The sequence below is a fragment of the Polyodon spathula genome, chromosome 13, assembly GCF_017654505.1.
Source record: "Polyodon spathula isolate WHYD16114869_AA chromosome 13, ASM1765450v1, whole genome shotgun sequence".
Taxonomy (NCBI): Eukaryota; Metazoa; Chordata; class Actinopteri; order Acipenseriformes; family Polyodontidae; genus Polyodon; species Polyodon spathula.
The window spans coordinates 429570-452667 of record NC_054546.1 but is presented as its reverse complement, the minus strand read 5'-3'; the positions used below and the strand labels follow the sequence as shown (position 1 = coordinate 452667).

The 23098-nt window shown below is 45.6% G+C and overlaps 1 protein-coding gene across 1 annotated transcript in view; it reads right to left on the bottom strand.

Annotated features, from left to right (window-relative positions):
- Positions 1 to 2266: 2266 nt before the first annotated feature.
- The window catches only part of LOC121325976 (semaphorin-4G-like), a 38855-nt gene continuing 18023 nt past the window's right edge, over positions 2267 to 23098 (bottom strand). The window contains exons 3-16 of the mRNA XM_041269083.1: positions 22414 to 22562; positions 21995 to 22057; positions 21197 to 21295; positions 20779 to 20872; positions 18468 to 18581; positions 17927 to 18081; positions 13657 to 13838; positions 12913 to 13057; positions 12121 to 12343; positions 11328 to 11443; positions 8989 to 9143; positions 8732 to 8793; positions 6509 to 8540; positions 2267 to 4573 (exon numbers count right to left, since the gene is read on the bottom strand). Coding sequence (XP_041125017.1) covers positions 7636 to 8540; positions 8732 to 8793; positions 8989 to 9143; positions 11328 to 11443; positions 12121 to 12343; positions 12913 to 13057; positions 13657 to 13838; positions 17927 to 18081; positions 18468 to 18581; positions 20779 to 20872; positions 21197 to 21295; positions 21995 to 22057; positions 22414 to 22562 — 2462 coding nt within the window. The 3' untranslated portion in view covers positions 2267 to 4573; positions 6509 to 7635. The remainder of the gene's footprint in view (positions 4574 to 6508; positions 8541 to 8731; positions 8794 to 8988; positions 9144 to 11327; positions 11444 to 12120; positions 12344 to 12912; positions 13058 to 13656; positions 13839 to 17926; positions 18082 to 18467; positions 18582 to 20778; positions 20873 to 21196; positions 21296 to 21994; positions 22058 to 22413; positions 22563 to 23098) is intronic.

Below are 23098 nucleotides of genomic sequence, written 5' to 3'. Positions count from 1 at the left end.
TGAATCCTTACTCCTCACAGATATGCGAAAACTTCAATTCTACTTGCACAACAGAATTTCTTCCAAACCAAAGAACTATCTAGATTCTGTATTCCAGGTCCTTGTAGTGTGTCTGTCACATTCATTAACAGATTACCTCTTAAATAAAGATGGAGCGGGAGATGAAAGCAGTGCCCGCAGCTCAGCCGTGCAGGTCCCCTTCGTGTAAAGACCCCTCTGCTGGTAATGGGTTAGCACTCTAGCTGCTGCTGTCCCCTCTGGAGTCCTGGGTTTCATTCCAGCCAGGGTCTCCAGATGAAACATAGACGCTGGGAGCTGAAGATCACTTTCCTGCTTCATTCAAAAGCAAATGGAGGATAAAAGCAGCTTCGTGGTTTTGCAAGAGATCAAAGTTACTCATTGCAGCAGTGTCACAGGAACACAAATATGAATATCTAATGTGGGTTTCAAGACGTTATGTTCCGACAGGACGCCACTATGCTGCACAAAAATGATTGGCCAAGCAGATTATTGGAACCCAATGTACAGAATTTGGCTTGCAACTACTTGGGAATTCGCTTTGGGGATGCGTAAAGAAAAATCCTGGTAAGTATAATGTGCGGTTTATTAACTTTATATACTGTTACATGTGATCCTATTGCACATCGCATTGGGGAGTCCACTCCTGTATGAGTTTGGGTTAATATCTATCTTCCTTGAATGTCAACTTTACAATGGATATCTTGGTTTATGTGAAAATGACTGTATGCAGTAAAACAAAACACATCAGACATGGACTGTATTTTTAAAATTTATCTTACAAAATAATGCATCTCTCGGAAACGTTACACGTGTTCTTTTTTACAGCAACTTTCTTACATTTAAAAAGTATTTTCTTCTACATAGAAACGTGTACCTTGTTAACAAATGTGCTTTATAAAATATTAGCAGAAATCGCCCGTATATAAATATTGACTGATGCCTGACACACTGATAGATGTGCTTTATGCACCACGCCGTGATAACCTACAACAAAGCAGAACAGCAGCCTGTTTCATAGGGCTACAATATCCATCCCTTTGTACTCCTGGCACACAACGAAGGAGAGGAATCACAGAAATGAATCTGGTTCTGGATTATGAGGCTATTCTCTCCCATTCCTCACCACAGAGACATAGGGCAGCCTGGGTATGCTTCACACTGGGGAAATGCTGCCAGACTGGCTTCCACTGAATAGAGATAAGAGATCAATTTTGTGGCAGGAGAAACATAGCTGCCAATGCCCTCTTGTTGCCAAGGAAACAAGGATGGCGTTCCTGTAGAACTCAGACACACAAGGACTGATACAGTAGTAACAGTCGAAATTAGTCTAAATATTTCTTGTTTTTTTCCACTTCCAGAATAGTGCCTCTTGCCTCTTTTTTATATGGACGTTCAAGACATCCACTGATTAATTCACAGAGTGGCTGCCGCCTCTTTTTTTTAACCTCTTCATTATTTTATGTGCTTTTCTTTTGTTCGTTTTAAAAGCACTTAGCCTATTCTCAGAACAGCATGACGTCTGCTGAACACAGCTACAGAGAGCTGTGTCAGGCACCAGCATGGATACAGTACCACATGATTCACCCTTTCTCATGGTTAGTATCAACATTAACATTCCTATCTTTTCAGCATATTCCATTATTCTATCCTGCAGAGACGTGGATCCAATGACAGGACCAGCTCAGAGCCAGTACCGTGCACGTCCACACCTGCCATTGTTCCACAGTGCACTGCATTGCTCAGCACCAGAATGCTTGTCCTCACCCAAGAGCATATCTCACACCAGACTAGGCTATTAACACCAAGATCTGAAGCAGCCTTCATGAAACCGCTGCAACACCGATAGGGTGCAGGATATCTTAAAACAGAGCTATGCAGTATTTTACAATGTATGTATAATGCAGCATTCTGAAACAGCAAAATGCAAACAGTGGACAAAAAGAAACAGCTTGCCGAGATTATTGTACTGTTTATTTCGTGCAAATTGTAAAGAAATAAAAAAAAAAAAAACATCTATATGAAAAATTCAAAAACCTTTTTAAAAAGCCATGAGTTTAGAAGCAATTGCTTTTTTCAAGCCACGTTGTGGCAAAGAGCTGTACAGACCACCAGGAGCCGTAACTGTCACTGCGAATGCACTGGGCAGACTGTCACTGCGAATGTATTGGTCAGGCTTCACTCTAAGTGCACTTTTAAGACTGTCACTCAAAATACACAGGTCAGGCTGTCACGTCAGTACATCCTTAAATCAACAGTTAGAAACATATGCCAATCATTGTAGCTTAGAACAGGCTTTTCATGTTGTCACCTGAATTCATGCATTTGCTGTTAGGTGGATCCCCACACGTTAATCTGTTTTATTGATGTAAACGGCGGCAGACCCTGATACTTCTTTACCCCAGCGTGAGCGTGCTCAAACGTTCCTCTTTCCAGCGTGAGCGTGCTCAAACGTTCCTCTTTCCAGCGTCAGCGTGCTCAAACGTTCCTCTTTCCAGCGTCAGCGTGCTCAAACGTTCCTCTTTCCAGCGTCAGCGTGCTCAAACGTTCCTCTTTCCAGCGTGAGCGTGCTCAAACGTTCCTCTTTCCAGCGTGAGCGTGCTCAAACGTTCCTCTTTCCAGCGTCAGCGTGCTCAAACGCTCCTCTTTCCAGCGTCAGCGTGCTCAAACGTTCCTCTTTCCAGCGTCAGCGTGCTCAAACGTTCCTCTTTCCAGCGTCAGCGTGCTCAAACGCTCCTCTTTCCAGCGTCAGCGTGCTCAAACGCTCCTCTTTCCAGCGTCAGCGTGCTCAAACGCTCCTCTTTCCAGCGTCAGCGTGCTCAAACGCTCCTCTTTCCAGCGTCAGCGTGCTCAAACGCTCCTCTTTCCAGCGTCAGCGTGCTCAAACGCTCCTCTTTCCAGTTTGCTTTTAATTTGGTACTATTGGGTTATCAGTTGAAAGGGAGGAGCTATTCAGATCCTACACGGTACAGATCTTTAATATGTAAGGAGATGACGCTGATGTCAGTCAGTCTCTTGAGAAAGCTGGCAGATTCCCTTCTCTGCAGGCAGCTAAAGCAGGGGCACAATGTCTTCTGGCTGGCCGGTGCAAGCTGGTACAGAGACTGTAACAGTGAAACCCCATTGTATGCAGTAATGGGTTTAGCCAATTGGTTTCCAGGCACCTTCATGCATTTGCTGTCCATTGCAATTGAGGCACAGAGTTAGAGCTGCAAAACCAAACAGCTCAGAAAACATGAAATACTGAAATCTGAGAATATAATGTCCTGCCCTTTATTTATAACTGATGGCAAATTACCCACCCGAGAGTAGACGTGTGAGCTGGGCAATTTCCCTGCTGTGTAAAACCAGCCCTCTGTGTTACACACCAATATCATCTCTCCATTGATTTACTCACTGCAGGTGAAACTGACAGACAAAACACCGTTCCGTTCAATTCCAAATCGAAAAGTGACGCTTTCTTGGGAGTTTATTGTATTGCACTTCCAAGTTCAACCACAACATCTCATTTCTAAACGAAGCATCATCACTCCGTGACATCCTCACTTCTCAATCTCGTGTCTAGTCATATATATATCACATACGCAAACATTTATATAAAGTTCATTGTTATATTATACCAAGACAGGGTATTTAAAATCAAATAATTACATTTGTTATTTTTTCAGAATTAACATAGAATGGTCCCTCACCCTGCAGGCAAGCAGTATGCTTCACATTAGAAAAACAAGACCCCATTGGAGACTGCTGACTGTGTGTGCGTTGACATGAGAGACAGGCAGGACCAGGCACTTTAACATGAAAGCTGTCAATCAACTGGGCTGCTCACTCCCACTGCCCTACTGTCACACTATATGAGTGCTGTGGACAGATCACTATTGGGGAGAAAAGCTTCAACCTTTCTTGCAGTTTAGAAACACTAACAGATACAGTAATACATGATCAGGGTCAATTCCCTTTTAAAATAAATTCCCAATTCCAATTCCCATTCGCTTTCAGTCATTTCTAACACATCACTGATCAACATTGAAATTAACAGCTTTCTGTGAAATGGAGCTTCCCACAGTGGCAACAAATGACTTTAATTGAAGTCACGGTTAGTCAATGAAATTTGCTTCAAATGAAGAACAGTTCAATTATTACTGTCTCTAAAATATAAACTCAAATTCCATTGAAGGAACTGGGAATACTCTAATTTGTATTTCCAGTATGACCCTTTCATTGCAATCTGAATCACGGTGTATGGAGCTCATTCTTGTATATTCTTTTCTCAGTTCAGGTGCCTTGGTGACCTAGGTTGGAGCAGAGCTTTCAAAGTGGTGCAACACAAGTGGAAAATATTCCACTGCACGAAACAGTGCAAAACAATGAGCACTACATTATATTCTATACTTGTCACAGTTAATGGTACCCTATGACTTCTGGCACATTTATTGCAGTTGCACGGTTGAGATGTCCAGCCATGCCAGTGATGAGATGTCCAGCCATGCCAGTGTGTGCACGCTGAGATGTCCAGCTATACCAGTGTGTGCACTGCTGAGATTGACAGGAAGTCCTGCAGATCAAAGACAAAGGAATTGTAACTGTATTATTTGTATAGATTCATTTCAGTAATGCACCCAAAGTTTAAAAAGGCCCTCAATGGCCAAGTCCCTAATGAAATGTACATGGTGCTTAAATGGTGGGGTGGTATCACCACTTATTAAATGCAAAGTCCATCACCAGTGCAGCCAGGGATCTCTCCCACCCATTTCGTTCTGCAGAAACAAGGTCAAGTGCATTTGAAAGACTAGCTCCCATTAATTAGCGGGCCAGTCTAGCTGTATGTTTCCCATGGGGGTGGGTTTAAGACCACAGATGTGAAAATTGTAGCTGCGTGTATGGATAGACCTGAGCTGCTTTCAATTGTACAGAAACTCCTTTTCAATTAGCTTGAATCCTTCAGGGTTCACAGTAAAGCACAGGAAGTTTAAAAAGGGCAATCATTCATCAGGGACTTTAGAAGAAAACAACACTGCCAGATTTAATAAGAGATGTCTTCACACAAAAAATATCTACCAGTAAATCTGATCCAACTTTAAACATTATCTTAGCAAATGAGTAACAGAGCTGCATTTACAGTCACCGCAGGGTACTTATTTAGTAACTTGGAACAAAGCTGACTGACTCACAGCACAAACACATTCTGTACTGATTGGAGTTATTTAAACAAGGAGTCTCAGTTACTGCATGACAAGAGAGACATCACCCCCTCATGAGGAGTGGAAATGGAGTCTAACAATAACTGTAGGAGTGCTGGGTGCATTCACTGATCTAACTGCAGGAGTGCTGGGGTGCACTGATCTAACTGCAGGAGTGCATTCACTGATCCAACTGCAGGAGTGCTGGGGTGCATTCACCGATCTAACTGCAGGAGTGCTGGGGTGCATTCATTGATCTAACTGCAGGAGTGCTGGGGTGCATTCACTGATCCAACTGCAGGAGTGCTGGGGTGCATTCACTGATCTAACTGCAGGAGTGCTGGGGTGCATTCACTGATCTAACTGCAGGAGTGCTGGGGTGCATTCACTGATCTAACTGCAGGAGTGCTGGGGTGCATTCACTGATCTAACTGCAGGAGTGCTGGGTGCATTCACTGATCTAACTGCAGGAGTGCTGGGGTGCATTCACTGATCTAACTGTAGGAGTGCTGGGTGCATTCACTGATCTAACTGCAGGAGTGCTGGGGTGCATTCACTGATCTAACTGCAGGAGTGCTGGGGTGCATTCACTGATCTAACTGCAGGAGTGCTGGGGTGCATTCACTGATCTAACTGCAGGAGTGCTGGGGTGCATTCACTGATCTAACTGCAGGAGTGCTGGGGTGCATTCACTGATCTAACTGCAGGAGTGCTGGGGTGCATTCACTGATCTAACTGCAGGAGTGCTGGGGTGCATTCACTGATCTAACTACAGGAGTGCTGGGGTGCATTCACTGATCTAACTACAGGAGTGCTGGGGTGCATTCACTGATCTAACTGCAGGAGTGCTGGGGTGCATTCACTGATCTAACTGCAGGAGTGCTGGGGTGCATTCACTGATCTAACTGCAGGAGTGCTGGGGTGCATTCACTGATCTAACTGCAGGAGTGCTGGGGTGCATTCACTGATCTAACTGCAGGAGTGCTGGGGTGCATTCACTGATCTAACTGCAGGAGTGCTGGATGGCTACATGTAATGATCTGAAAAGGTGACACACATATTCAGGCTCACCCAGAAATTGAATAATATTGCATTGTTATTTTATACATAGACGTGAACTTTGCATTGTTTAGGTAGCAACAGATACAGTAGCTCATCTCAACGCTTTGAAAATATGGCCCTAAATATGCTAAATGCATAGAAACACAATCCACCACACAGACACCTAATCAGCTACCTGAAGGCAAGCACAGATAACTACTGGAAGCTTCACGATGGGAAAATACAAACATGTACAACAGCCTACTAACCCATAAGCCTTGGCGTTCATGGTACAAGTCCATTCCAGGACTTGTCTTCAGGACCCTTACGGATTTGTCCCTCAACACCAGGATCAGCTTCTGTATTAGTCTTCAGACACTGCTCTTTGTAAGCAGGGTTCAGTGGTGCAGGGGAGGGTTGCTCTTTGTAATGTAGGTGTGGATGCAGAGGGGGTAGTAATACTGAAAGGGGTAACAAACCAGTGAGACTGTCCCAGATTATTTATTCTGGTAAATTGGGAAGCAGGGGATTTTTGATTTGCTTCCCAGTTCAGACACTGACATACTTTGCTAGATTGTCAAATAATTTCCCATACTTTTGAGCAGACATTGCTAAGGTTTGATATACAGCAGGTGTTGTATCTCAGCTGATCTGGGAAACAGGACTCCCACTGTAAAAGTGATGCTGCGTTTCCATTAGGCATTCCTACATCCTCTGGCCAAAACACAACAAGCACATCCCACATGTTTAACACTGGTCCCCTTGTGTTAAAGACACACATAGATTTAGCAATTCCTTCCATAGTTCTCATCCCCATTTGTTTTGCAATACAGGAATTCCTTGTGGCTCTGCAGTCAGGTGGCACACAGCGTGCACATGATTTTAATATGGTCCACATCTTTCACAACCAGCTCCTCTCAGTCCCGTGCACATGATGTGAAAAGCTTGGGATGGTTAAATGAAGGCACGGGATTTTATAAAATGCATTCCTAATGTTACCGTTCGTCTTCCCGTTGCTTCTTATCAGCTGTATTACTAACATGATCATTACTGGTAACAGTCATTTCCACAAACTCTGCAATAGGTAGGAAAATATTTACATGACAACAAGCCAGTTAGGACACCCTAACCCTAAACATAAATAGGGTGACGTTAGTTCTCCTGTCCCTCAGTAATATTTTGTGCCTCAATGATAAGGTCATCCTGTAACCTAAAAGGTGTGTTGGCCAGTCGCTGCAATTGTATTCAATTCAAATGTCTGGAAAGATGATGAAAACAAACAAAAAAATGGCTCAGGCACTTCTATGGCAGGAAGCAGGAGCTGATTCAGCTGCAATACATCCGGCTCACCACAGGGGGAGAGGGAGGTGGGGGGGGGGGGGGGGGGGGGGGGGAGTTACACCGAGCTCTCGTCCGGCTTCTCCCCAAGTGGCGTCTGCTTCCTCTTCTCCAGAATCTTGTTGAGCTCCTCCGTAAAGGAATGGTAGAGCGGCGAGGTGCTCTCTGACTCGCTCTGCCGCAGCAGCACGTAGCTGTTCCCGTTCATCTTGCGCAGCACACTGGGGAGGGTGGCTGAGATCCCGTTGGTGAACTCGGAGGAAGGCAGAGGAGGAGGGGGTGGAGGAGGGGGTGGGGGGTCCTTGTTGGGAGACACCTGGGCCTCTCCTGGTACGATCTGGAGGAGCCCCTCAGGGCTCTCCCCCTCCGGCTTGCCTGCGCAGTTGCTGGAAATGGTCTGCAGCTCCAGGAGGGAGCCGTCCCCTCTCTTGATCCTCCCTGACCCCTGAAGGGAGTACCTGCCCCGGCGATTCTGCACACAGAAAGCCAGGAAGAGCAAGACCACCGTCAGCACAAAGCACACCCCGGCCAGCACCGTGATCAGGGTGATGTACAGGCCCTCCATGCTCCTGAAGGTCTGGTACTCGGACCGAGGGGGCGCCGGGGCCAGGGGGGGCAGCTCAGAGGGCAGTGAGGGCTGGCTGGTGGGAGCAGGTGGGGTGGCTGGAGTTGGTGGTTTCCAGGGCTGGGGGAGGAGCTCAGTACGGACACTCACAGCGTAGGTCCTTACCCAGACCCGGACTCCATTCTCCACGGAGTAGCAGCTGTAGTTGCCGCTCTGCTCCGGCCGCGACTCCACGATGAGCAGGCCATCCGTGCCGACGCGGTAACCGGCCGGCCCGTAGCCTGCCAGCTCGCTGCCGTTCAGCGTCCACGCCGGGACAGCCAGGTTGGAGCTGAGCTCACACTGGAGCAGCACGTCCCCCCCTCTCAGGACCGTCCGCTTCTGGTGGAGCAGTGGGGCTGTCGGGAGGGACAGCAAAGCACACATTCACTTTGAAGAACAAACGTACATTTTGTGAACACATTCAATATTGATTTATTTTTTTATTAAATAAATAACTACATCTATCAAATGTGATAAAATCTGTGTTATACATAACAATGATGTATGATTTAAACAGCATTGTATGAAGAGATCATTATGCGCATACCTTCACCAGAGGTGTTCAGACATCCAGAGTTTCCATTGTGGATGTCCTGCGTTAGATTGGAGCTGTGGAAACACCAAGAATCAGAACAGGAGCTCCTGACACACTGAACAACAAAACAATACCCTGCTCCCTCTCCCTCCCTCTCCCATCCATCCATCCATCCATCCATCCATCCCTCCCTCCCTCCCTCCCTCCGACGCACTCCAGTATCCTTGCTTTCACTCACACGGATGAATATATAAATGCCTCTCCCTCACCGGTCTGTATGCAGTGTGGTCTCAGAGCAGCCCGTCCCGTCCCAGCTGCAGTAGGGGTCCCTGGTGAAGATGCAGTCGAAGCAGGAGGTGTACCTGTGACAGGCGGACAAGGGGAGCTGGAGCACCCCACTCTGTGAGCCCACGAACACACTCCTCTGAGGGGCAGAGAAACACACATTTATAATCTCCATGGAACACTAGCATCTCATTTTAAAAAGAGGAGGGGTTACAACACATTTATAATCTCCATGGAACACTAGCATCTCATTTTAAAAAGAGGAGGGGTTACAACACATTTATAATCTCCATGGAATGCTAGCATCTCATTTTAAAAAGAGGAGGGGTTACAACACATTTATAATCTCTACGGAACGCTAGCATCTCATTTTAAAAACAGGAGGGGTTACAACACATTTATAATCTCCATGGAATGCTAGCATCTCATTTTAAAAAGAGGACGGGTTACAACACATTTATAATCTCTGTGGAATACTAGCATCTCATTTTAAAGAGGAGGGGTTACAACACATTTATAATCTCTGTGGAACATTAGCATCTCATTTTAAAGAGGAGGGGTTACAACACATTTATAATCTCTGTGGAACGTTAGCATCTTATTTTAAAAACAGGAGGGGTTACAACACATTTATAATCTCCGCGGAACGCTAGCATCTCATTTTAAAAAGAGGAGGGGTTACAACACATTTATAATCTCTGCGGAATACTAGCATCTCATTTTAAAGAGGAGGGGTTACAACACATTTATAATCTCTGCAGAACACTAGCATCTCATTTTAAAGAGGAGGGGTTACAACACATTTATAATCTCTGCGGAACGCTAGCATCTCATTTTAAAGAGGAGGGGTTACAACACATTTATAATCTCTGCGGAACACTAGCATCTCATTTTAAAAAGAGGAGGGGTTACAACACATTTATAATCTCTGTGGAACGTTAGCATCTTATTTTAAAAACAGGAGGGGTTACAACACATTTATAATCTCCATGGAACGCTAGCATCTCATTTTAAAAATAGGAGGGGTTACAACACATTTATAATCTCTGCGGAACGCTAGCATCTCATTTTAAAAAGAGGAGGGGTTACAACACATTTATAATCTCCACGGAATGCTAGCATCTCATTTTAAAAAGAGGAGGGGTTACAACACATTTATAATCTCTGTGGAACGTTAGCATCTTATTTTAAAAATAGGAGGGGTTACAACACATTTATAATCTCCATGGAATACTAGCATCTCATTTTAAAGAGGAGGGGTTACAACACATTTATAATCTCTGCGGAATGCTAGCATCTCATTTTAAAAAGAGGAGGGGTTACAACACATTTATAATCTCCACGGAATGCTAGCATCTCATTTTAAAAAGAGGAGGGGTTACAACACATTTATAATCTCTGTGGAACGTTAGCATCTTATTTTAAAAATAGGAGGGGTTACAACACATTTATAATCTCCGCGGAACGCTAGCATCTCATTTTAAAGAGGAGGGGTTACAACACATTTATAATCTCTGCGGAATACTAGCATCTCATTTTAAAAAGAGGAGGGGTTACAACACATTTATAATCTCCGCGGAATACTAGCATCTAATTTTAAAGAGGAGGGGTTACAACACATTTATAATCTCTGTGGAACGCTAGCATCTCATTTTAAAGAGGAGGGGTTACAACACATTTATAATCTCTGTGGAACGCTAGCATCTCATTTTAAAGAGGAGGGGTTACAACACATTTATAATCTCTGTGGAACGTTAGCATCTTATTTTAAAAAGAGGAGGGGTTACAACACATTTATAATCTCTGTGGAACGCTAGCATCTCATTTTAAAAAGAGGAGGGGTTACAACACATTTATAATCTCCACGGAATGCTAGCATCTCATTTTAAAGAGGAGGGGTTACAACACATTTATAATCTCCACGGAATGCTAGCATCTCATTTTAAAGAGGAGGGGTTACAACACATTTATAATCTCCACGGAATGCTAGCATCTCATTTTAGACCATGCTGATGAAGCTTTTAAATCCCAACATTGCTTCTGATTTTGAATGAATTTAACAGTTTCTTACAAATACAGTAACTCGTGAAAAGCATATAAGGTGAGGACGCCCCCACGTGGAATAAGTAGTTTTCTATAAAACATGCTGTGCTTTAGAATTAAACTAGGATAACAATTTTAAAAAGTTGGTTAATTGGTTTACCTTTTTCATTCACCCTGTGGGGTTCTGCGGTTTGAAATAAAGAATCATGAATTCTGGAATAATGATGTCATTGCAATGCCCCCCCCCCCCCTTCCCCCATAGGGCCGTGTGCAAATGTACCTGTTGCTGGGAGATGACCAGGTTTTCAATGGGCTGTGGTTCCTCAAACAGCTGCATCTCCTCAATGATGTGGACCTTGGAACCGATTTCAAGTGCTTTATGCAGCCAGCCGTCATCTGCAGTAAGAGGGAGACGGAGAGGGTGAGATACCCATGTGAGTGTCAGAGGGAGAGAGAGAGAGGGAGAGAAAGAAAGAGAGCAAGCGAGAGAATGTGAGAAACACAAATGGAGAATTTAAAGAGCGTTACAGTGCAAGGGCTGAGAAGGCAGCTGCAGTATCACAGGGCTGAGCGGGAACAACACCATTACTGTGCTCAAACCAATCTGGACTTACACATAGCAATGCACTTACTGCTGTTATTACAGAGTATTCACTAACACAATCAAAGCTGCAGACATCTGCCATGGAATATATAATATCTGTAATTGTAATTTAAACAAACAAAAAACAACAATAATATAAAACTAATAGTTGTATGTAACAATGTAGCGATTTCATTTCTCATTACAATATAGAATACATTTTCAGTTTTAAAAGGATAAAGCTGTGGGCTATAAATACTTGATCATGGTAACTATAATCTCCTACAGTTCCCCTGCTTGCCTGTTCTTTCCTACACTTTCCCATGCTTTTACCAGAGCATACAGCAGTACACTTTTATAAAGGACATCCTATTAATAATATTATTAATTTACAAATAACACGAGAGCATAGTCTGAAAACAAACAATAGTGTGGTTACTACAGTATGTGTTACTAATGGGGTTATAGAGATAGTTCTAGGGTCTCATACCAGTTCCTATGAACAGCACATCGTATGTCCGTCCGTCCAAGGCTGTGACTCTGTCCACTGCTATCCTGGTGTAGTCCACACCCCTCTTGAACAGCAGGGGGCGCTCCTCCTGGGGCCTGACTTGCTGGAACATGAGTGGGTGCCTCCTGACGAACTCGAGCACGTTGTCGGGGAGGTCCCGGGATATGTTGAAGCTCTTTGCTCTGAATGTGTCCGTGATGCACTGTGGGGGGAGCGGGAGGATTGGGTCAGAGGAACTGTAGCAGTGAATCAGAGAGACAGCCAGCACAGGAGAACAGCACACAGAGTGAGCCCAGCACAAGAGAACAGCACACAGAGAGACAGCCAGCACAAGAAAACAGCACACATAGAGACAGCCAGCACAGGAGAACAGCATATAGAGTGAGCCAGCACAACAGAACAGCACACATAGAGACAGCCAGAACACAGAGACAGTCAGCACATAGAGAAGAGCCAGCAACAGAGAACAGCACACAGAGAGACAACCAGCACAGGAGAACAGCAGGGTCACCAAGTGCATTCTGATTATTGGTATTATTAATAATATTAGCAGTGAAGAAGAGAGGAGGTATCTTCTGCACAGGCACACAGCAGTGCACTTTAACACATGGACCTATATGTATGCTTTTGTTTTCTTTGCAGAGATCAACATTAATGAAGATGTACTGAACTACTGCAGAAGAGGTCTTGTTTAACATTGTAACTCATTGGCAGATCCCATTGCGAGATCAGCAGGGAGCACAGAGCGGTGTGAAGCCGCTGCAGCCTCACCGAGCCAGGCCTGGGCTCCGGCACCACTCCGCTGTATCGGTTCCACTCAGGAGAGGACTCCTGCTTCTCCATGTAAGCACCATTAAACGCCTCCTGGATGTCTTTAATAGAGAACTTGCAGATAGCAGAGGCTTTCACATTCTTCCTGTATTGAAAGAGACGGTGACGTTACACAGAGCATAGTGATACAAACCCTCACTGTAGAGCCTAATAGCACCAATGCATCATCCCATCTCGAAGATCTTACAGGATGGACGTTGCAGCACGGCACATTTAAAAAGGACACAATGGGATGGAAATAGCCTGAAATCATAGCCTAAAAGCTTTACAAGATTTATGATGTCAAACGGAATGTGGTTTTCACGTGTGATTAATGCAATTCGTTAATAATGTTAAATAATTCAACCATGAAAAGCAATCCAAAAATACATTTTTAAATAGCTGACTCCTCTCTTATAAGTGATGAAATCCACAGAAACTGCCCTAAAGCCATCAGACACAACCACTTCCCTTTCAGCAAGCAAAGCTTTGAACTTCCCAGATATATTCCGCCTCTACGTAAAAAGTGACGAGTAAAAGGATTAAAAAGATTGCCCTAAACCATCCACACTGTTAATTACACCACTCTGCATCAAAGAGCACGTTCCCTTCTAAGTTTAACCCTAAATGATCCCAGTATACAGTGTCAGAGACACTCCTCTCCTGCTAGAAGGCAGGGTAGCTCTACAGATTCCCGTCACTCACCACTGCGAGCCAAAGACCCCGTAGAAGAGGCTGTCCTGCCAGCCCCCAGCACCGGCCTCTTGTACAAAGACGCTGCGCAGGATGTTGAAGTGGAAGTCGTAGTCGGGGATGGAGCAGACCAGGCGAGCTTTCAGGAAGGACGTCCACTTCTTCTGCAGGGTCCACAGCCCGCCCCAGTCCCCCTGTGGCACAAACAGGGACCCAGGTCATAACTGCTCTCTGAGACCTGTCTGGATGTCAGGGACCCAGGTCATAACTGCTGTCTGAGACCTCTGTCTGGATGACAGGGACCCAGGTAAGAACTGCTCTCTCAGACCTCTGTCTGGATGTCAGGGGCCCAGGTCATAACTGCTCTCTGAGACCTCTGTCTGGATGTCAGGGGCCCAGGTCATAACTGCTCTCTGAGACCTCTGTCTGGATGTCAGGGACCCAGGTCATAACTGCTCTCTGAGACCTCTGTCTGGATGACAGGGAGCCAGGTAAGAACTGCTCTCTGAGACCTCTGTCTGGATGTCAGAGACCCAGGTCATAATTGCTGTCTGAGACCTCTGTCTGGATGTCAGGGACCCAGGTCATAACTGCTCTCTGAGACCTCTGTCTGGATGTCAGGGACCCAGGTCATAACTGCTCTCTGAGACCTCTGTCTGGATGACAGGGAGCCAGGTAAGAACTGCTCTCTGAGACCTCTGTCTGGATGTCAGGGACCCAGGTAAGAACTGCTCTCTGAGACCTCTGTCTGGATGTCAGGGACCCAGGTAAGAACTGCTCTCTGAGACCTCTGTCTGGATGTCAGGGACCCAGGTAAGAACTGCCCTGAGAGACCTCTTGGACCTCCTAGAGGAACCTTCCCAATTCAATCACAGTTGGGCTGTGGGTTTTTCTTTAGATGGCACCTGTTTTCATATTGGGGTGATCTCATTTAAGATGTGGAGGGACTAGGCTGAGGCAGATCGGAGGAGATTAAGCTCCTTGCTCCTTTCTGCTGTAAATCCAGGATCCACAGAGCTTGTGTGCTCGTATTCGAACGCTGCACTACCAGTTCAAACATCTTTTAAAGGGGTGGAAAGAAGCCTGGTTTAATGATTTATTATATATATATATATATATATATATATATATATATATATATTTTTTTTTTTTTTTTTTTTTTTTTTTTTTTAAGTCCGTGGTTGAACTTTACACACACTTTTGATGTTTGTGCGCTTTCTAAACCAAGGTTTACTGCATATCAGTCCAGCAAGGACATAGCCTCTGATTAAACAAGTACCCTCTGACATTCTTTAAAGAGAACAAACAGCAAGGCAGAGAGCACCAGGAATCATTAACCCCTCCCCGCCACACACACCAGGAATCATTAACCCCTCCCCGCCACACACACACACACAGGAATCATTAACCCCTCCCCGCCACACACACCAGGAATCATTAACCCCTCCCCGCCACACACACCAGGAATCATTAACCCCTCCCCGCCACACACACCAGGAATCATTAACCCCTCCCTGCCACACACACACACACAGGAGGCAGTGTGTGTCGGTCAGTAATTGGGGAGGGGGGGTCAAACACAACACCCTTTTAGGGATGGGAGGGATTAGGGGGGCTCAGGGGTCCGTGTGTACACTAGTAATATTGGGGGGGGCGGTAAACCCCTGTGGTCCTTAGTAATTGGGGAATCGGTAACCCCTGTGGGTCCTTAGTAATTGGGGAATCATTAACGGTGTGTGTGGTCACTAGTAATTGGGGAACCCCTCCCGGTGTGTGGTCCTTAGTAATTGGGGAGGGCCCTGCACACACACCAGGAATCTTAGTAATTGGGGCGGGACACACACAGGGAAATAGTATTGGGGGGGGCCCTGCCACACTTTGTAATTGGGAATCATTAACCCCTCCCTGCCACACACACCAGGAATCATTAGTACCCCCACGGGACGGTTGTGGTGTGGTCCTTAAGTAACAACCCCACACACCAGGAATCATTAACCCCGCCCTGCCACACACACCAGGAATCATTAACCCCTCCCTGCCAGTCTTGTGACTAATGGAATGTAATGGAAAATGCGACCTGCACCTCCACAACATTAAAGAACAGGTTGATATATAAAAACTCCCTAAACATATTCCACAAAAGCAGAGAAGAAAACCTGCATACATTTCTCTTCTTGCTTTTCCCCTTACAAAACAAATTATACTTCAAGTATAATGGAGGGTTAGGCATCCGATACAAGTAAGCAATTCAATACAGCGGTGCAAGTGGCCCGTCGCTAAGCGCCCTCCAGACCTCCCTTTGGCTTTCTTCTCTTTCCATCGTCATCACTTTTAGTTTGTTGTTCACCAGCCTGCTAACACTGCAGTTTCGTTAGTGGTTTTGGTTTTTGAACTACGCTGTGCATGAAATCTCATGCTCTCCGTGCTTGAAATCAGAAGATTAGAGACGGCGCTGATCATGACACAGTGGGTTTGTCAATGCTGTGGTGAACAGGACAGAAATCCAGGCTAGTCAGAGTGCATTAAACAGTGGGCTTCTCTGATCAATCAATGCAGAGCACTGGACTCTGGCAGTGGCACAGAAAAAGCCACGAGAAACACTAAGACTTGGGACAAAAACAGTAGGGGCACTGTTGAAGCCCAAACCACATGTTTCATTAACTATGAGTGTTAAGATCAGTGACTGGAAACATGTTGATGAATTAAATAGCGTCTCTATTTGACAGAGTATCTATGGGCATTTTGTTTAATACTCTGTACGTAGAAAATTATATCACAAGCACATTAATAGATTTAAATTAGAAATAAATTAGTGCAGTTACCCCCAGTGTTTGTTTTCAAGCACAATTTTCCTTGAGAAAGGTATGTTAAACACACAAACATCGGGAAGTTGGCTCACATGTTTGTAGTAGTACTGGTCATCACAGGCAGACCAGATGGCATGTCTTTTAGCTCCTGTACAAAGTGCACCTGTAGCTCTGCACCTGACACCATGCGATCGCTTATTGATCAGGTTACTCTTTAACTAGGGGCTGAAGCAGAGAGACAGTATGCTTTGACATGCCAGCACTGGGACTCCAGCGTCCATCCTGCTCACTATACTTACTCTACACACTTGAGACTCCAGAGTCCGTCCTGCTCCGAGACAGCCCTGCTCACTATACTTACTCTACACGACCAGAATTATTCCGGGCTTAAAAGGCATGTCATATGCAGACAGGCTAAAAGAATTGAATCTGTTCAGTCTTGAACAAAGAAGACTACGTGGCGACCTAATTCAAGCATTCAAAATTCTAAAAGGTATTGACAGTGTCGACCCAAGGGACTTTTTCAGCCTGAAAAAAGAAACAAGGACCAGGGGTCACAAATGGAGTTTAGAAAAAGGGGCATTCAGAACAGAAAATAGGAGACACTTTTTTACACAGAGAATTGTGAGGGTCTGGAATCAACTCCCCAGTAATGTTGTTGAAGCTGACACCCTGGAATCCTTCAAGAAGCTGCTTGATGAGATTTTGGGATCAATAAGCTACTAACAACCAAACGAGCAAGATGGGCCAAATGGCCTCCTCTCGTTTGTAAACTTTCTTATGTTCTTATGTTCTTACACACTTGAGACTCCAGAGTCCGTCCTGCTCCGAGACAGCCCTGCTCACTATACTTACTCTACACACTTGAGACTCCAGCGTCCGTCCTGCTCAGAGACAGCCCTGCTCACTATACTTACTCTACACACTTGAGACTCCAGCGTCCGTCCTGCTCCGAGACAGCCCTGCTCACTATACTTACTCTACACACTTGAGACTCCAGCGTCCGTCCTGCTCCGAGACAGCCCTGCTCACTATACTTACTCTACACACTTGAGACTCCAGCGTCCGTCCTGCTCCGAGACAGCCCTGCTCACTATACTTACTCTACACACTTGAGACTCCAGCGTCCGTCCTGCTCCAAGACAGCCCTGCTCACTATACTTACTCTACACACTTGAGACTCCAGCGTCCGTCCTGCTCCGAGACAGCCCTGCTCACTATACTTACTCTACACACTTGAGACTCCAGCGTCCGTCCTGCTCCGAGACAGCCCTGCTCACTATACTTACTCTACACACTTGAGACTCCAGCGTCCGTCCTGCTCCGAGACAGCCCTGCTCACTATACTTACTCTACACACTTGAGACTCCAGCGTCCGTCCTGCTCCGAGACAGCCCTGCTCACTATACTTACTCTACACACTTGAGACTCCAGCGTCCGTCCTGCTCCGAGACAGCCCTGCTCACTATACTTACTCTGCACACACGAGCCACCCTGGCCACTTTGGACTGGCTGAAGTAGGAGCTTTCCTCATCACTCTTCTCAGTGAAGAAGAAGTAGACCTTATCATCGTCTCCAATGGAGCTGTCAACACTCTCTCTCAACATCGCAGAGCCCACGAAGTTCGCCTCTAGACAACACAGAACCCAGACACACAGTCCTTTAGCAAACACATGACTCTTAACAGTGTAATCTTCCAGCAAGCGGGCTACTCATCCAGGCAGCCACTGGGAAAGAATTCTCAGTGTGCAGGATCTCAAAGAATGAAAAGGTGCAGTGACGGGCAAGTGCAGGGGTGGCCAAACCTGGGCCTGGACAGCCACAACCCTGCAGCTTTTCTGTATATCTTTGAATCATCAATGGCTAAAGACCTGGATTTTTTTTTTTTATGTTGACCAATTAAGACAATAATTGGTTCAATGAAGTAATCGAGAACTGGGGATGAAAAGAAGTCCCTGCCGCTCTCCAGGAGCAGGGTTGGCCCCCCTGTGCAAATGCAATGCCAGCGATGCCCACCGTCGAGCCAGCGTGTGGGCGTTTCCTCGGTCTTCAGCATTGGCTGCGGGATGTTACGGCGGATGTCTGGCACACTGCGGAACTCGTACTGTGTCGCCGTGTACATCTCACCGTCTGTGGAGAGATGGCATTCACTGAGATCACGCAACACCCTCTTTCTGATATAATACGGTCTTATAAAAAGCTCTGGTCCAATCCTAACTCCTGTACAGGCTGCTTGTAAGAAGTTTTGTTTCATTTTATTTATTCATGCTTTAACCAGAAATGGGTGGGCACAAGATTGTAAAACAGTCTAGCGAAACCCAGGTGTGTACTGGGAGGAGTATAAGATTGTAAAACGGTCTAACGAAACCCAGGTGTGTACTGGGAGGAGTATAAGATTGTAAAACGGTCTAACGAAACCCAGGTGTGTACTGGGAGGGGTAGAAGATTGTAAAACGGTCTAACGAAACCCAGGTGTGTACTGGGAGGGGTAGAAGATTGTAAAACGGTCTAACGAAACCCAGGTGTGTACTGGGAGGGGTAGAAGATTGTAAAACGGTCTAACGAAACCCAGGTGTGTACTGGGAGGGGTAGAAGATTGTAAAACGGTCTAACGAAACCCAGGTGTGTACTGGGGGGGGTAGAAGATTGTAAAACGGTCTAACGAAACCCAGGTGTGTACTGGGAGGGGTAGAAGATTGTAAAACGGTCTAACGAAACCCAGGTGTGTACTGGGAGGGGTAGAAGATTGTAAAACGGTCTAACGAAACCCAGGTGTGTACTGGGAGGGGTAGAAGATTGTAAAACGGTCTAACGAAACCCAGGTGTGTACTGGGAGGGGTACAAGATTGTAAAACGGTCTAACGAAACCCAGGTGTGTACTGGGAGGGGTACAAGATTGTAAAACGGTCTAACGAAACCCAGGTGTGTACTGGGAGGGGTAGAAGATTGTAAAACGGTCTAACGAAACCCAGGTGTGTACTGGGAGGGGTAGAAGATTGTAAAACGGTCTAACGAAACCCAGGTGTGTACTGGGAGGGGTAGAAGATTGTAAAACGGTCTAACGAAACCCAGGTGTGTACTGGGAGGGGTAGAAGATTGTAAAACGGTCTAACGAAACCCAGGTGTGTACTGGGAGGGGTAGAAGATTGTAAAACGGTCTAACGAAACCCAGGTGTGTACTGGGAGGGGTAGAAGATTGTAAAACGGTCTAACGAAATCCAGGTGTGTACTGGGAGGGGTAGAAGATTGTAAAACGGTCTAACGAAACCCAGGTGTGTACTGGGAGGGGTAGAAGATTGTAAAACGGTCTAACGAAACCCAGGTGTGTACTGGGAGGGGTAGAAGATTGTAAAACGGTCTAACGAAACCCAGGTGTGTACTGGGAGGGGTAGAAGATTGTAAAACGGTCTAACGAAACCCAGGTGTGTACTGGGAGGGGTACAAGATTGTAAAACGGTCTAACGAAACCCAGGTGTGTACTGGGAGGGGTAGAAGATTGTAAAACGGTCTAACGAAACCCAGGTGTGTACTGGGAGGGGTACAAGATTGTAAAACGGTCTAACGAAACCCAGGTGTGTACTGGGAGGGGTAGAAGATTGTAAAACGGTCTAACGAAACCCAGGTGTGTACTGGGAGGGGTAGAAGATTGTAAAACGGTCTAACGAAACCCAGGTGTGTACTGGGAGGGGTACAAGATTGTAAAACGGTCTAACGAAACCCAGGTGTGTACTGGGAGGGGTAGAAGATTGTAAAACGGTCTAACGAAACCCAGGTGTGTACTGGGAGGGGTAGAAGATTGTAAAACGGTCTAACGAAACCCAGGTGTGTACTGGGAGGGGTACAAGATTGTAAAACGGTCTAACGAAACCCAGGTGTGTACTGGGAGGGGTACAAGATTGTAAAACGGTCTAACGAAACCCAGGTGTGTACTGGGAGGGGTAGAAGATTGTAAAACGGTCTAACGAAACCCAGGTGTGTACTGGGAGGGGTAGAAGATTGTAAAACGGTCTAACGAAACCCAGGTGTGTACTGGGAGGGGTATAAGATTGTAAAATGGTCCAACGAAACCCAGGTGTGTACTGGGAGGAGTATAAAATTGTAAAACAGTATAATGAAACCCAGGTGTGTACTGGGAGGAGTATAAAATTGTAAAACAGTCTAACGAAACCCAGGTGTGTACTGGGAGGAGTATAAAATTGTAAAACAGTATAATGAAACCCAGGTGTGTACTGGGAGGAGTGTTAGGGACTAACTGAAAAGTGTGTCCATGAAGAAATCGAGAGAGACAGACAGAAAGTGTGGCCGGTCTGCTGGGGATGTGCCATACCTACTAGGAGTCCGGTGTACCCTTTAGCCGGGTCGTAGGGGCACTTCTCTGACCCCTCCTCGAAGCCAGAAGACAGACGGAACTGCTCTGTGTCCTGAAACAACGGGGTCTGTTTATTCTTGAGAAGAATCCTTCCAACTCTCATATTCCATCAAGTTAAATGCACGATAAATGCGCTCAGCAATTAAACTTGGCATTATTAGCTAGACCTTGTTTTTTGTATACAGTAGATGTCTGATAATGTGGGTGTATAATTAAATGTTGCATGACATTTTCATTATGTAAAATTTACATAAAAGGCATAATATTGTCAGAGTGTAGGAACGAATTTCAAATGACATTCACTTTGACATCACAAACTTATAACTGTTTGTTTTAAGTGGAAGCTACACACAAAACAGCACAAAAGCAGGCCTACAATATAAGCACAGAGCGGGTGGAAGGCATGGGTCCCACAGGTGTAGAGATGAGTCTCGTTGAACCTCTGCAGGAATCTGATGTGGTTAAAGCACTCTGTCTGTAACAAATGAGAGAAGCAGGGGATTAGACAGTCTTACTGGAGAGCTGTGTGTTGGATTCGCAAAGCACAGTTCTATCACAATTATTTAACATCTGCCTTGAAAACGGCCGTTTTGACAAAATGGCCAAAAGGACTAAAGATCCACAAAATCCTGGATTCAAATCCAAGATCAGAGGCTGAATTAAAAGTACAACGCATACAGTGGCAAGCCACTTGGTTTCAGATGAACTTGCATCTCAGCTGAGCTACTCAGCCAAGAATTCATTTTGAAAAGAACACAATTACAAGCAAAGGAAAAAGGCATGAGAACCAAGTCAGCCTGCAGGGAAAGGGAATATAAGAGCACCAGCTTTAAACTGAGCCTATTAAACACTGAAAGAAAAGCAGCAACCAAGAATTTCCTGAGCCCACTTCATCACACACTTTGTCAAGTTGAAAGCATTTTTTCATCTCACAGAAACTGCCTAATTGAAGTACGAGACCAGCTTGGAACCGATGTTTAAAAGCAGGGTTTGTCGACATGCAGTCCTTTTCTAAAGGTGGTCTTGCTGTTATACAGTAAAACTGTCAGGACAGAAAGATGCAACTAAAACATATTACAGTAGAAGATGAAATGTCTACATAGCCGTGTGATCAAGCCCTGGTTAATACAGCAGGTTAATAAAACTCAATGAACTGTTAACATGAAATAGCAACCTTATTATTCCTGCCTTTGGCGTGACAGTCTTTCTTTTTATCAGCTGGTGCTTCCCAATGAATCTGCAAATTAAAAAACAATGAAGAGAAACAAAGGAAGAATTAAGAATAATTCATCTTTTGCAGTAAGAGTTTGCTGCAGGAATGAGTGATTTTAAATCAAGGTCCTGCATACGAAGTGGGCATTAATGACACTTCAGATCCCTTGGCACTATTCTGAAGAGGAGAAGAGGTTGTCTTATAAAAGACTTTGCAGTACTCCAAGTTTTAAAACTGTGGGTAATGTGGACTGCTTGATTCTACAGAAGAGAGTCTGGAAATACCTTTCCCATTCCTTCCACCAGAACCTCTCCTGATGCCCTGTCTAACTGTATTTACTGCGGTTATACCACAGCCCCGTTCTATCACAATGTACTCACAGTCCTGGTGGAGCCATCTGCAATGTTGCTGGTGTTGAGAGCAAACAAAGTCCCCCTCGCTCCAACATACAGGATGCCAGTCTTGTCTTCCAGTAACAGCGTGCTGTAGTTCAGGGCAGAGCTGCTGAACCGCTGGGCCCCCAGCAACCCTGCAAAACACACACAGACAAGGAGGTGAACAGGACACAGTGAAGAGCTGAACCACTGCACCCAGCAACCCTGCAAAACACACCCAAACAGGGAGAAGAACTGAACCACTGTACCCAGCAACCCTGCAAAACACACCCAGACAGGGAGAAGAACTGAACCACTGCACGCTGCAACCCTGCAAAACACACCCACACAGGGAGAAGAACTGAACCACTGCACGCTGCAACCCTGCAAAACACACCCAGACAGGGAGAAGAACTGAACCACTGCACGCTGCAACCCTGCAAAACACACCCACACAGGGAGAAGAACTGAACCACTGCACCCAGCAACCCTGCAAAACACACCCAGACAGGGAGAAGAACTGAACCACTGCACCCAGCAACCCTGCAAAACACACCCAGACAGGGAGAAGAACTGAACCACTGCACCCAGCAACCCTGCAAAACACACCCAGACAGGGAGAAGAACTGAACCACTGCACCCAGCAACCCTGCAAAAGACACCCAGACAGGGAGAAGAACTGAACCACTGC